At 42.5% G+C, this 16487-nt stretch overlaps 1 protein-coding gene across 1 annotated transcript; it reads right to left on the bottom strand.

Moving 5' to 3' along the window:
• Positions 1-388: 388 nt before the first annotated feature.
• Positions 389-14353, bottom strand: alg11 (ALG11 alpha-1,2-mannosyltransferase). Its single transcript, XM_080421860.1, has 6 exons — positions 14298-14353; positions 9407-9631; positions 6535-6906; positions 4384-4641; positions 3201-3517; positions 389-2343 (listed from the first exon to the last, which is right to left on the bottom strand). Exons 1-6 carry the CDS (start codon positions 14342-14344, stop codon positions 2060-2062), a joined length of 1503 nt encoding a protein of 500 aa, XP_080277986.1. The 5' UTR covers positions 14345-14353; the 3' UTR covers positions 389-2059.
• Between the last annotated feature and the right edge of the window lie 2134 nt (positions 14354-16487).

Here is a 16487-nt window from a genome sequence, read left to right on the forward strand (position 1 = left end):
CGGCCAAATCCTTTTTTTGAAAAATCGTGAAACTTTGTGCAAATCTTTGCATATATATTAACTCAAATCTTTGCTTCTGGGGGTCCCTGGAACAAAATATTTTGAGATGGGGGGGGTCCGGGGGGTCCATGGCCAAACATATCATTTTGGGTGGTCCTTGACATGAAAAGGTTTGCGAACAACCGATATTATAGCAACAACACAAAAACTGTTGTAGAATCCCCCAGACGCAAAGATTAGTTCAAAGAATTCCCTTTAAAATAAATATATTCAAAGATTTGCACACATTTTCACGATAAAAAAATATATAGCAGATCTACAAGCTCATAGCGCGGCACTCGGTGCCGCGCTATGAGCTTGTAGATCTGCTATTTTTGAATAGCCAAAGTATAAAATAATAGTGGTTACACAGATGCGTTCACGGTTTTTATGTGTTAATAGTACTGACCAAATCACCATGACGTCACCGCAACAAGAAATGTCTTCCTGTGTGGATAATAAAAGCATAGTGTAGGCGTATAGCATTGGGACACATTATTATCTCTCTAAGGGAACAGAACACTTATATTCTCTTGTTCTAAATATCCACACGTTGACAAATCAGACACAGCTAATGTAACGGACACTTTATCAGTGGTACTAAAACTTTTCAGGTCCCGACCTCCCAAAATAATCATATTTGAACTGGGGACCCCCCAAAATAATCATGTGTGAACTGGGGACCCCCCAAAATAATCATGTGTGAACTGGGGACCCCCCAAAATAATCATGTGTGAACTGGGGACCTCCCAAAATAATCTTATGTGAACTGGGGACCTCCCAAAATAATCATGTGAACTGGGGACCCCCCAAAATAATCATGTGAACTGGGGACCCCCCAAAATAATCATGTGAACTGGGGACCCCCCACCTTGACAAGCACTTGGAATTGTAGGAGTTGAGGCATTACATTTAGTTTGACTCGTTTCCACAGATAAATATTGTGAAAATAGCTGATCTTCAAGCTCGTAGATCGGCTATTTTCAAAGAAAATGGTAATAAGGTTTGTTGATTACTTTCAACACAGTAATGGTCTTATTTATTTGATCATATTTTTCATTTTAGAGAAAAAAAGGTTTCAAAAGTCCTTAAATTGTCACTGTATAAATGTGCAGATACCCTGTATACACTTATACTGTATGTTGGGTTGTTTACTGTTGAGTGAGAAAACACTGTTCCACATTAAGCTAATAAGGATAAGGATAATTCCTTTTAACAGGTCGTTCATGAAAGTCCTTGCGGTCTTGTTTCCAATGAGAACCTGTGAGCAATTGGGGTTAAGAGTCTTGCTCAGGGACAAATTTCATATCATCGGCACATATGCTGGGATAGCCTGGAATCGAACCTGGGGCAACCAGGGCCAGCTGGTTCCCTAGGCGGGCTCACTAACCACTCAGCTATGGCCGCCCCTGTCATCATCTGGGGACCCCTCCGAAAAATAATTTGGGGACCCCCCTGAGGGTCCCGACCCACAGTTTGAGAACCACTGCCTTAGACATTCCACTTGTAAATACTGCCTTAACCGTTTGTTTACAAAACATTCTGATTTGGTCTATACATGTGTTCTAAGTGCATCTGCTGGAGCAGAGGTCTCATAGTGCCACACACACACAGGCACACGCACACACGCACACACACACACGCACTACTGTAAAGTTATGCATAGACATGCCTATGTGCATTCAGTCACAGATACGCACACAATGTGTACACACCCACACACACACACACACTCTAGGGCTGGGCAATATATGGATATTCTATCGATACTGAATCCCTTTTTCTGTGTTTGAATCACTGAAGTGCAAGTCCTATAATTTGTAGCGATAAAATACGTTGTGAGCTTGTAGATCTTTTGAAATTAGAATTTTCTTTTATCGTCACAATATTGATATATAGAGGTACTTGGTCCAAAATATTTTGACATTTGACTTTGTCCATATCGCCCAGCCCTAAAAAAAACACACACACACACACACACACACGCACACGCACACGCACATGCACACCCCCCTCTCTCTCATCGTGCCAGCGTTCCCATCAGAGGCTCCATGGCTGCCAGGAAGCAGGCCTCAAACTCCTGGTCGGAGAAGCGGGCGACGGACTGGCGAGCGTTGCGTCTGATCTGCAGCCTGGCGGCGGGCGGCAGCGCCAGGATCCGCTCCATGGCGTCGGCGTAGCCGTCCTCGTCCTCGGCCAGGAAGCCCGTCTGGCCGCCGTCCCACGGCACCACGATGTCCAGCTTGGGCCCGCCCGACTTGTGGGCCAGCACGATGGTCCCCGCCGCCATGCACTCCACCACGCCTAGAGAGAGGAGACCAACGCCACAGATCAACATGAGCACATGACCGCTGTTCATTTAGTAGACTTAAAACTATGACGAAAACATGTTCTTTCTTTGTTTTGTTACTTTTGGGTCAATTTATTAGTTTCTTTATCAGTGCCTATGACGTGTAACACGTCCAAACCGTGTTTTCAGTGTTTACGCTAGATGGCGCTGTTCGCCAACCTTTGAGTGATCCTATGACTTCTGGAGAAGAGTAGACCCGGAAATAACATGATCACAACAAACCCAGCCCTAATATTAAAGGATTTACAAAAATACATTTTTCTCTACTTTCTTGTTTTTAGCGAGAACAAGCTATATTCAACAGCCAATAACTAAAGAACGGAGGGTGATCACAACAAACCCAGCCCTGTCCCATCTAATGTTAAAGGATTTAGATTTTTTTCCCTCTACTTTCTTGTTTTTTCCTGTGTTTTTGGTGAGAACAAGCTATATTGAACAGCCAATAACTAAAGAACGGAGGGTCGCAGTGACAAGCTTTTCTCCCCCCCCGATGGAAGCAGAGACACTCCTCTGTCTTTTGCGACACTCTGTGTGTCGATCGTCCTGGAGCGAAATATTCTGTGGCTCTTGAAAGGTTAGTAAAAATGCTCAAGCACTGGCTGACTTCATTCATTCATTCATTCATTCAGGCACTCAATGAGTTAAGTAGCCATGCAACAAGTGTAAGCGGGATAATCAATGGGTAGCGGATCATTATTGAGAAATAAAGCTCTAATCTAATCACCCTTTCAGGGTTTATTTCTCAATAATGACCTGCATCCCCATTGACGTATCCCTTGCATATAGCGGTAATAACAACGCTCTACTTCACCGATGCCAAAGTGTTCGTTCCACATGGTGTGCAGGCCGATGGTGGCCTCGCCCAGCTCCCTCTTCAGCTCCTCGAAGGGAACGTTGACCTTGAACTCCACCCTGTCGGCCACGCCCAGCTCCTGGCACAGCCCCCTGAGCATCAGCACCCTGTCCTCGTCCTCCTGGTTCCTGCATCCGCCAATCAGCACCAGCCGGAGCCCCGCCCCCAGCTCCTCCCCTCCTCTGCGCTCCAGCAGCCTCTTGAAGGCCCGGATCTGCAGCCGGTGGTCTTTCTCTGGTCTGAACTGTCCGATGGAGACCACCGAGTGGCTCTTCCTGTAGCGGAGGGGGTTTGTTGAAGAGGTATGAGAGGTTAGTTAACCCATTGAAACCCGGGAACGCATCTGTGTCATTTTAAGATTTATTTGGGCAATTCAAAAATAGCAGATCTACAAGCTCATGGCGCGGCACCGAGTGCCGCGCCATGAGCTTGTAGATCTGCTATTTTTTTTTAATTGTGAAGATTTGTGCAAATCTTTGAATATAGTATATATATATATTTTTTTAAGCTAACATTTGTAACTCAAATCTTTGCTTCTGAGGAAGCAGGTCATGTTTTTTTAAACGTATGTTTTTTTTTGTGGTGCTCAAACTTTTTCATGTCAAAGACCCACCAAAATGATATGTATTTGGCTGCGGACCCCCATCTAAAAAATATGTTGTTCCAGGGACCCCCCCAGAAGCAAAGATTTGAGTCACAAATGTTCGCTTTAAAAAAATATATACATTAAAAGATTTGCGCACATTTTCAGGATTTCTCAAAAAATAGCAGATCTACAAGCTCGTAGCATGAGCTTGTAGATCTGCTATTTTTTTAGTAGCCAATCTGAAAATGACACTGACGGTCTTAATGGGTTAAGGATTAATTAAGACTTATTTAATAAGACTCATTTTCAACATTGTCTTTTATACACCGACCTTAGAGCTGTCCTTCTATGTTGCCTAGAACTGGATAATTGATTGAGGTCATGTGATCAGTGACATATGCAAGGTGTACTTTTGGCTGAGGGGGCGGTATTAAAGACATAGTTCAATGTTGAAAATGAGTGGTATTCCCCTTTAACTGCTGTGCTGCCTCCGGGCGACTGATTGTCCCCCGTGGGATCAATAAAGGTATATATATATATATCTATCGGTCTTACCTGTCCTTCTTCTCCTCCTCCTGGTGGTCCAGGGCGATGTCCAGGAAGGCGGTGACGTCGCAGGGCGGGTAGACCACGCTGGTGCGGTTGGGCGAGCGCCACAGAGCCAGGATGTGGTCCAGCGTCCAGGAGGAGTTGACCATGATGACGTCACAGCAGGAGCCCGCCGTGCCGTAGAGCAGGGCCAACAGGCAGTAGTAAACCACCTTCACTGCACTGAGGAACAGGCTGCTGGAGATGTAGTCTGCGTTGTTCAACCTGGAGGTTCAGAGGAGGGTGTTAGTGCAGGGGGGTCTTCAACGTTTTCAGGCCAAGGACCCCCTAGCTCAGGGGTCTGCAACCTAAGGCTCTGGAGCCACACGTGGCTCTTTAGCCCTTCCCTTGTGGCTCCCTGTAGCTTTAGAAAACATATGGAAATTAACGATGTTTTTTCTTTTTTGATTTAAAATTGTATTTATCGTTGCTGTAATAAGAGACATAGATTCTTACGCGCTCCAACACTGTAAAGAGGTGTAGAATAGATAATACGTTTCAACATTTCTGTCAAATTTGCGTCAAAGGCTGCAACACATTTATTGGCGCGGCACCGGCATTAGCGGGCTAACATCGGTTTTGCGGCTCCAGACAGATTTTGTATTTATTTTGTGGTCCAGATTGGCTCTTTTGACCTTAAAGGTTGCAGACCCCTGCCCTAGCTGAGAGAGAGAGATGAAGCAGGGACCCCCCTCTCTATTGTATAAAGTTTCGTTTCAGATGAAACTTTTTTTTGTTTACTTGGTCTGCTCTTTTTTTCCCCTCTACACCTGCACCTCTTTGCCAAAAAACGCTGCGAGGCGTTGAGAGCTTGTAGATCGGCTATTTTTGGCTGAAGTTCTCCTCAGGAAAAGGGATGCTATAGGGTTCAAGTGGTTAAGGTAAAAAAATATAAATCATATCACACAAAGATTTGGCGGACCCCCTGTAGTAACTCTGAGGACCCCCTCGGGGTCCCGGACCCCCTGTTGAAGACCCCTGTGTTAGTGCATTGATTCTCAAACTTTCTTTTCACATTCTTCAGTTTAGAGCAGTTTTGATGTCCAGTTTTGTTGTCCAGACCCCCCAGGGGTCCCAGGGGGTCCCCAGCGAAATGAGCTAACCCATTTAGACCGGAAAAGAATCTGTCATTTTTAGATTTCTTTGGCTGTTCAAAAATGGCAGATATACAAGCTCATGCCGCGCTATGAGCTTGTAGATCTGCTATTTTTAAAAATTGTGAAAATATGTGCAAATCTTTGAATATATATATATATATATATATATATATATATATATATATATATATATATATATATATATATATATATGTGTGTTTTTTTTTGGGGGGGGGGTATTAATGTCCTCTAAATCCAGTTTTCTGAAACACTGTTGCTATAATATCAGTGGTTCTCAAACTTTTTCATATGAAGGACCCCCAAAATGATATGTATTTGGCTCCGGACCCCCATCTCAAAATAGCCAGAAGCACAGATTTGAGTAAAAAAAAAATGCTTTAAAAAATATATATGTATATATTCAAATATAAAATTTCAGAAGAAAAAAAGAAAAAAATTCAGAGACAAAAATAGCAGATCTACAAGCCCATAGCGCGTTTCCATGTTTTTCAACATGGAAACGATTATGACGATTATGACAAAACTTTATGACAAAAATAATTGCGGCTATCTCAAATAATTGCGATTAGACCAGTGGTCCTTGGGGGGGGGGGGTACCAGGGGGTTCCCAGCAAAATGAGTTAACATAGCGTCAGAATCATTTTAACCACTTAGCTTTGGCTATTCAAAAATAGCAGATCTACAAGCTCATAGCGCGGCACCGAGTGCCGCGCTATGAGCTTGTAGATCTGCTATTTTTGAAAAATCTCGAAAACGTGGGCAAATCTTTGAATATATATATATATATTTTTTTTTTAAAGAGAACATTTTTAACTCAAATCTTTGCTTCTGGGGGTCCCTGGCACAAAACATTTTCAGATGGGGGTCCGCGGCCAAATGTCTATCAATTTAGGGGTCCTTGGCGTGAAAAAGGTTGAAAACCACTGGATTAGACGATTATATAATAATTGTGACAGGCCTAGTACTGGTGACAAAACCCTTCTAGTGTTCCGTTGCTCACCTGGGGTTCCTCTCTCGGACCACGGACAGCATGTCGGTGCTGATGGTGGGGTAGTGGACGTAGCTGGCCACGCTGCACCCCCCCAGGTAGCGGAACAGCGGCAGCGTGAAGGCGTGGCCCATGGAGTCCACGTAGAGGTCCGGGACGTACTGGGCCAGGGCCTCCCAGCCCAGGAACACGGAGCCCACGCTCTGGCAGAGCAGGGTGAAGTGGGGGAAGAGGCCGGGCTCCACCAGCGCCCGGTGCCTGAGGAACACCAAGTGGACGGGCCGGGGCAGCGCCACGTTGAAGCGGCGCCGGGCGCCCTCCGCCATCTGCTGGCCCGTCACGCCGCGGTCCCCCGTGTACACCACCAGGTTGACGTCCGGGTACCTGTGCCGTGGCAGTGGTGGAAAGTAACTAAGTACATTTACTTGAGTACCGTACTTAGGTACAATTTTGAGGTATTTGTACTTTACTTGAGTATTTCCAATTTCCAATACTTTCACTTCTACTCCACTACATCTCCGAGGCAAATATTGTACTTTTTACTCCACTACAATTATTTGAAAACTTTAGTTACTAGTTACTTTTCAGATATAAATTATGATATAATGAAACATACATTAACCACCTCGGCTATTTGAAAATAGCAGATCTACAAGCTCAGCTTGTAGATCTGCTATTTTCAAATATTTCGTACTTTTACTTTTGGTACTTTAAGTACATTTTGATGCCAATACTTTTGTACTTTTACTTTAGTTTTAGTCACTTTTTGACTAGTTTTATCTAGTTTTATCTAGTTTTAGTTGACTGAATATCATAAGATTATAGTTGACTAAATCTACAGTTGATTTAGTCCACAAGATGCTATTTTGGCGGGCCGTGAGTATGTCGTAATGCCCGATTTATTTACTTAATACTAGCTGTGTGCCGGAAATAGCCAATGTACAAGCTCACTACACGTAGATCGGCTACTTTCGGATCACAACACCCATACGCGCAACCAAACATGAAATGACGTGCCTTTATGCGATGCGGCCTTTTTGAAAAAACGTTACCCCCGCATAATTATGCATCATTTTGCTGATTATGCGGTAAAATATGCGATCGCATAATCGCATTTTTAGTGTAGTTTAAGGCTCTATGCACAGCAGCCATATTGTAAAGAAACTGGGCCTCTTCCTTACTTCCTTCAGGTTTTACCAATGATACTAATTATTAAGTGCTGATATTATTGCATGTCGGCTCACTGGAAACACTCTGCTACACCAGTGGGTGTCCAGGGACCCTCGTGTGGGGGTTCCAAATGGCCCCTTATGGGTGTGTAACCCCTGAGGGTGTACGGGTCCATTTGGTTCCATTTGTACTAGACCTGACCTCGATTATTCGAATAGTCGACTAATCAGTCGAGGGGAGTCTGAGTCGACTGCCAATCTCTTAGTCGAATTAATTATTCGACAGAGAGATTGGCCTAATTTGTTATATTAATTAACTAATAGTTTGCCAAAAATAGGATATATACATCATGATTTATTGGGAGAAACCAAGCAAGTATATGTTAAATCAGACACTAAGCACCCCTACAGCCCAAATGGAATGTTCCTCTATTGCATAACATCTTTTTTGCATGATTCGACTGAGAGATTTTTTTTTGTGTGTTGCATCAGATTCGACTATAGAAATCCTTAGTCACGGACAGGCCTAATTTGTACACTCTCAGAGTTATAGGGGTCCTTGAAATGAGCTTGGGAACCACTGTGCTACACTAAATGGAACAGAGCCTTCATTAGAATCATTGGCAACACCTGTGAAGGAGGGAAGTAAGGAAGGGGTCCCAATGTATTTCCAATATGGCCGCTGTAGAGTGTGCATAGAGCCTATTTTTTTGTACGATAATCCCAAGCCCCCCGAGTTGCTGAGAAACATTGAAGCTGCCACCCCAGTGGCCAAAGCTGGAAATGCAGGCGGGGAGAAATACATGCACGCGCAAAACATACTGAGAGATATTTATATTTATACATATAAATATCTAAACATATTATACATACATACATATGCATTTACATATAAATATACATCTCGAGTGTATTTAATAAATATCTCGCGTTCAATCCTTGACACACGGGCTGCCGTAGAACGCAAAAAGGACACTAGTGCGCATGCTCATAACTCTACGTGTGGTCAAAATCGAACCAATAATTCTACTTCCGGCAGGTTTCCGGGTGCTTCAAAACGCCACTGAGCACAATCATTGAAATGATAGCTGGGGGCGGGGCAATCCGCCCTCTAGTTATATTATACCTCTATGGATAATCCCCTTGAGTTGTTTTTTAAACCCATTCAATCCGGGGATGCATCTGTGGCATTTTTAGATTTCTTTGGCTAATCCAAAATAGCAGATCTACAAGCTCATAGCGCTATTTATTTTTTTTACGTGAAAATTTGTGTAAATCTTTGAATATATATATTTTTAAAGGGAACATTTTTGACTCAAATCTTTGCTTCTGGGGGGGGGTCTCATATTTTGAGATGAGGGTCCGCGGCCGAATACATATAATTTTGGGAATCCTTGTCATGAAAAAGTTTGAGAACCCCTGATATAGAAACAGTAGTTTAAAAAAAAAAAATGTAGGATTTAGAAGACATTTTGTAGAATCCCCCAGAAGCAAAGATTTGAGTAAAAAAATTTGTTTAAAAAAAAAGTATATTCAAAAGATTTGCACAAACTTTCACGATTTTTTTCCCAAAAATAGCAGATCTACAAGCTCGTAGCGCGGCACTCGGTGCCGCGCTACGAGCTTGTAGATCTGCTATTTTCGAATAGCTCAAAGAAATCTAAAAAAAATGGCACAGATTCTTTCCCCCTATCTAAATGTGTTAAAACTGTCACCTGTTCTGCAGAGCCCTGACGGCGCACCACAGCACCCTCTCCCCCCCGCCGCCGGCGTTGCAGTAGGGGTGGAAGAAGGCCACGGCGGGCCGGCCGCCGTCCCGCGCCCGCCGCGCGTTCCTATTGGTCTGCAGCCACAGGCGCACGCTCATCACCAGCAGCACCAGCACCGCCACCAGCAGCAGACACAGGAACAGCAGCGGCAGCAGCAGCTTCCACAGCAACCTGAAAAACCAGCAGCCATGGATGGATTAATAAACCCATTAAGACCTGAGGCTGATTCTACACTTAACACATTCGGCGCCAGAGTATATTCATAATATACTCACCCAGTGCCAGCGATTTTCGTGTTTTATAACCTTTTTAACCGGTCACAGAATTGTTATAATAATAATAATAATAATAATAATGGATTTTATTTATAACGCACTTTACATTTGCAAGAAATCTCAAAGTGCTTACAGAAGGCAAAATTTAAAAACAGAAACATCACACCAATAAAAGAAAACAACAACTAAGAAACTGAACAAAACAATTAAAATATGGGGGCATAAAGCCTAGAGGTAAAACCAGCTAAAAGAATGCTTTGCTAAAAAGGTAGGTCTTTAATCCTCTCTTAAAGCAGTCGACCGACTGTGGTGCTCTATTATATCCATTATAATCGTTTGTCTGGCTGTGTTTATAAACACACACGACCAGCAGTCAAACAGTTAAGTTTTTGTCTCTCCGCGCTCTCTCTCTCTCTATCCCCTCCATAGGCTGCAAAAGTCATATCCGGCGGCTGTGATTGTATTTCCGCCCCTCTTCCGCAGGCCATCTTAGCTTAGCTTAGCTTATGATCGGGTTTCAGATCGTTAGTAAACACAACAACGATAACTGTTCGTCGTCCAGAGTAAAGAAAATATAACCGGAGCTCTCCGTTCGTTTTTTTATACTGTGTGAAAAAACGTGTTTTGCCCTGTTTTGGCCTAAAAATCACATTTTTCAAGCTAAAACCGAAAACCGGAAACGGAACCCGCTAATTTTGCATGGGGTGGGAGTGGGAAGTGAGTGGACAGGGGACCCGATGTCGGAATTTACAGAAAACAACGCAATCGTTTATTAAACCACAAAAAGACCACTTCACGTATATATACGTTGTTTTTTTTACGGTTGGCACTCAACGCCACTTTTTGTGTTATTTGTTAAAGGGATATTTCACTTAAAAAAAAACGTTGGGTAATTTTATCGTCTACTCAGGCTTTTGTGAGCCCCCCTGACAGTTTTTAAGTTGCTTGATTCAGTATTTAGATATTTGATATTCATTTTATCAGACACGCCCCCTTCCTATTCAAACCCATTATAACTTCAAACTCCATTTTTAACATGTTAGATTCATCAAAAACACCCGTCCTTGGTTCTGGTGACTCACCCTCTAACATGTTAAAAATGGAGTTTGAAGTTATAATGTTTTTTTTAATGCATTTATTACTTATTGTATTCTACTTTGACTTCAAACATCATACCGTCTCTGTCCTGTGGAAACCTCAGATGTCCAAAACTGTTACTTTAAGCAAAAGTAGCAGATCTACAAGCTTTTGTGTGACGCAACAACAGCAATCAAATCAAGTGAGATCCCCCCCCCCCCCCCCCCTCAAAACAAGAGCATACATAAAAGAGCTCCTGTAATTTACAACTGGACCTAGACGAGTCTTCTAGCTTTGCCAAAACCCACAGTTTATCTGTAAAGTGTAAGTGTTATCCTTTTATCAATATTATATCATAACTGTACCTCTCTGTACCTTTAGTAAACTGTTAATCAAATGATCAGGTAGGGAGTTTAATTTACGAAAAAAGAAACAAAGGTTAGAATATGGAGATATAAGAGGTTTTTCTGCCTGACAACAACGATACATACATACTTACTACATCCACCTTAACATTAACATTAATACAGCCTTGGATCAGAATGCTATAGATGTTTTTTTTTTTTTTATCGAGTCTGACTTTTACTTTCGTATCTACGATGGTCTTGGCCCGCACCCCCCCCCCAGCGCGTCCTGCACTTTCACCAGTAAAGCCCGTACTTCTCCGTACATGTACAAAGAATGTATATAAGGTGCTTATCCGGTTGCCCCACATGTTAACTCGGCATTCGGAGTCTTTGTACAATGTATTAGTCCGTATTTTTCAATAGATATGTGTTTTAATCCCGCTTGTGTCGGGATTCTCTCGGAAGTTCCCTGTATTCCTCAATGGGCGGTAGTGACGGGGCGCATCCGGTGAAAGCCGGTATTACACTTGAGTGAACAGGAAGTAAAGGAGGGGGGACATGGCGTTCGGCCACATACGGGATTAAAACACATATCTATTGAAAAAACGGATTAATACATTGTACAAAGGCTCCGCATGCCGAGTCAACATGTGGGGCAATCGGGTAAGAACCTCATATATATGTTCTGTACATGTACGGAGAAGTACGGGCTTTACTGGTGAAAGTACAGAACGCACTGGGGGGGGGGGGGGGGTGGAGCTAAGACTATCGTAGATACGAAAGTAAAAGTCAGACTCGATAAAAATGCATCTATGATAGTCTTGACCAGTGGTGGAAAAAGTACTCTAATTCTTTACTTAAGTAAAAGTACCAATACTGCAATATAAAAATACTCTGTTAGGGACCAGTCGAAATTTACATAAGGGGGGGCATGGAGGAAATGTATGTGCCCTGATCTAAAATGCCATGACCCTCCCTTTGACAAAAAAAAAAAATCAATGACCCTCCCCAAGTGATTACAAAAAAAAGAGTAACCCTCCCCGCCTAGAAGTGTCACGATATATTGTGTCACGATATAGCCTATCGTGGTATTAAAATGTGATGATAGGTATTGTCATGATGTCATACTGTATCGTAATATTTGTTTTATTGTTTTTTTTATACAAAAAAAACACTTACTTTTTTTTTGCCGGTGAAAGTTAGGAGTTTTTACTGTATGATATGAAATGTAAAGCTTATCATAATCATAGTAATTATTAATCATGTCCTCCATATTCAAGGTATTTTGGAGAGAAATGAAACAGACTCCAGTCAGTCACTTTCAGTTTAAAGCACTGCAGAGGGGAGGTGTGTGTCAGCTGATGCTCGTTGACGCTCGTTAATGTGACATGCATCTGCACTCTCAAATAGGCCTACATCTAATCTAAGATTGTATTATACTGTATCTGGTATTATAGATTTTTTTTAGCTGTTGGAAATAACTAGGCTGCACTTGGTTGGTAAAGTCCAGATGACAAAAATATGAGGTTTGTGGAATTTATAGTTATGCAGTCTTATATTATATTATATTTGTTATATTAGTGTCTATCTGTCCTCTGAAACAATGGGTTTATAGTTAGTGAGAACTTCACTTCTCCATTAAGCTTGCACAAATGTATTTATTTGTGTGTACAAAGCACTTTGTAATTGTTTCTAACTTGCTTTATAACGTTATTTATAAGATGATGGCCAATGTTGATGATACATGAGAAAAGAACATTAATAATATATCATATCGATATCATGCCCAACATCATGTATCGTATTGTGAAATTCTTGACACCCCTAACCCTCCCCATCAAATACAACATGACATTTAAAACTGATATGTCCAATGTTTTGCTTTCCACATTGATTAGAACATTGCTGTAGTCAGTCTTGCTAAATGCACAGTGTATCTGTAGTAGTGGTAGCAGAATGGATAGTGTTCTCATCTTACATGTGGGAAACCCATTGAATCCTGGTCAGATTGAAGAAAGTTGAATATTTGGTAACCAGTAGTTTAAAACTTTTGTCACTCTGCCCTTTTAATTATCAACTACAGTGACTACAACTACACTGTTGCCTACATAAAACAAATTAGGCTATCAATTATGGCCTGATGCTTCTGGTTTTACTTGTGGAGCTATAGGCATCTATACACAACTGTCCATATAGATCCACATTAATCACATGCACAGAATTACTTCAAATGATTATGAATATCCAGTTATAGTAGGCCTATTTATAATGCATCTCTCCAATAACGCCTGTTGAAGTTTTGCTTAATTGTTCAACCACCATCGTTAAGACGCTGAATAGATTTGACTGGGTCGTTCACACTCGCTGTGCGTTGATGGCTTGTTAACGACCGTCATTGATTCTAAATAGACAAGGTGTTACTTGATTTGAATTCTTTGTATCCTTTGAAATGGAGAGGGGTCATTGACCACTGTTCTGCTGTACTAAAAAGGTATATAAAAAACGGACTATTTTATCAATTCAAAATTGCATGACCCTCCCTTGGATTCAAAGTAAAATTAGCTGACCCTCCCTTGGACCAAAATTAGAAAGGCATGACCCTCCCCTATTTTCCTCCATGCCCCCCCTTATGTAAATTTCGACTGGTCCCTTACAAGTAAAAGTCCAGAATTTAAAATTTACTTGAGTAAAAGTACGAAAGTATTGGCATTAAAATGTACTTAAAGTACCAAAAGTAAAAGTACTAAATATTTGAAAATAGCAGATCTACAAGCTCACAACGCGACGCGTTGTGAGCTTGTAGATCTGCTATTTTCAAATGGCCTAGGTATAAAATAGGTCTAAAGTGGTTAATGTATGCGTCATATCATAATTTATATCTGAAAAGTAACTAGTAACTAAAAGTTTTAAAGTAAATGTAAAGGAGTAAAAGTACAATATTTGCCTCTGAGATGTAGTGGAGTAGAAGTAAAAGTATTGGAAATACTCAAGTAAAGTACAAATACCTCAAAATGTTACTCATGTACAGTACTTAAGTAAATGTACTTAGTTACTTTCCACCACTGGTCTTGATCTAAGGCTATGAGTACTTATGAATACATGTCATATATTAATATGAGTGTATAATGGTGTAATTACCTGGTTAATTCACACAGACAGAGGACCAGCTGATCGTGGCCAGACATCTTGGATGATGACGATGATGACGACAACACAACATGACCTTTGACCCCGGTGGTGGTTTCTTTAGGGCAGCAGCAGTGGTCATGTGTTTGTCCTTACCGCCACCTGCTGGACAGAGACGGTATCTCTCTTTCTCTCTCTCTCTCTCTCTCTCTCTCTCTCTCTCTCTCTCTCTCTCTCTCTCACACACACACACACACACACACACACACACACACACACACACACACACACACACACACACACACACACACACACACACACACACTCACACTCACACACACACAGAGAGACTGAATCCAGTTACATTAATGCAACTGTCAAGTTAAAGGTTATATTGTAAATATTGTATTTATATATTTATGTATTTATATATTTATATAATTACATTTATATCGGTATTATTTTATTATTTATGTTTATTGTACAGACATTACAGTATCAGACAACAAAATACAAATGGTGATGGTGGAAATTAACTAATAATAATATATAAATATCCACAGTCCGGTCACTGTATATTTATTGGCTGTATGTTTGCATACAGTGAAATGTGTTATCTGCATTCAACCCATCATCCTATACGTAACAGGAGCAGTGGGGTCCCGGGCAAAATGTGTTAATATAACGTCACAATAATTGTAACCACTTTATCCACATTCTGTTTTGGCTATTCAAAAATAGCTGATCTACAAGCTGCAGATCTACATCTACACTTCGTGACACGCTGTGAGCTTGTAGATCTGCTATTTTTGAATAATCTTTTAACACAAATCTTCACTTCTCTGGGTCGCTGGCACAAAATATTTTCAGATGGGGTCCGCGGCATATTACATATAATTTTGGGGGTCCTTGACATGAAAATGTTTGAGAACCACTGAGTTAGGGGGTTAATTGTCTTGCACAGGGACACTTCGAAGTTCGACACATAGACCGGGACTCGAACCAGGGACTGTCTGTTTCCCAGGCTGCCTCTCTTCCCGCTTAGCTACGGTCGCCCCCCCAACTAAGTACATATACTCAAGTAATTAGGGCACAATGTTGAGGTACTGTTTCTTCATTTGAGTATTTCTATTTTTTTACACATGATGTCACGGAGTAAACAAGCTAATGAAATCAGCTCCTGGCCTTAAGGTGGACTGACTTATGGTAGACCAGTAATTATTTTGCCTGCGCACTTCACCGGGTAAGGACTAGTATTTGTAAAACACACACACACGTAAAGGGTGTTCAATAACACAAAGTTGAAAAATGGAGATGGTTTCTGCCAGACAGCGACCATCATTTTTCCAGATAGCTTCCAGATTAGTCTTAGTTTAAACATCAAGTCACAGAATTTTCGTCTCCTTGGCAACCAGTGTCGTGGTGACACATATGCACAATATTTATAACAACAAGGCTGTGTGGCAGGCGATCTTGATGCGAAGGAATATGTTAGACACACACTCTGACATAAGCAGAATGTTACAGACCCCTAAGGGTCCATTTAGACCCCCTGGCAGAATGTTACAGACCCCAAGGGTCCATTTAGACCCCCTGGCAGAATGTTACAGACCCCTAAGGGTCCATTTGGACCCACTGGCAGAATGTTTACAGACCCCTAAGGGTCCATTTGGACCCCCTGGCAGAATGTTTACAGACCCCTAAGGGGGCTGACACAGGTCACCAGTGGAGATGGGCTCCGGCTCCAGGACAACGGGCAGCACGGGCTCTGGCTCCAGGACAACTGGGCAGCACGGGCTCCGGCTCCAGGACAACGGGCAGCACGGGCTCTGGCTCCAGGACAACTGGGCAGCACGGGCTCTGGCTCCGGGACAACTGGGCAGCACGGGCTCTGGCTCCAGGACAACGGGCAGCACGGGCTCTGGCTCCAGGACAACGGGCAGCACGGGCTCTGGCTCCAGGACAACTGGGCAGCACGGGCTCTGGCTCCGGGACAACTGGCAGCACGGGCTCTGGCTCCGGGACGCTTGGAAGCACGGGCTCTGGGATGCTGAGTAGCACGGGTTCCTGGTGGCGCAGGCGGCCATGGCGACCACGCCTTTTCCTGGCAGGCCCGCGGTCCCCCGGAGAAAGGGCCAAATGAGACCCCTCATAAGGATTCTGGACTGAAGGCAAACCATGGAGAGACGGATGCAGGAAGCA

Source organism: Gymnoscopelus braueri (assembly GCF_963280865.1).
Source record: "Gymnoscopelus braueri genome assembly, chromosome: 24".
In the NCBI taxonomy this organism is placed as follows: domain Eukaryota; kingdom Metazoa; phylum Chordata; class Actinopteri; order Myctophiformes; family Myctophidae; genus Gymnoscopelus; species Gymnoscopelus braueri.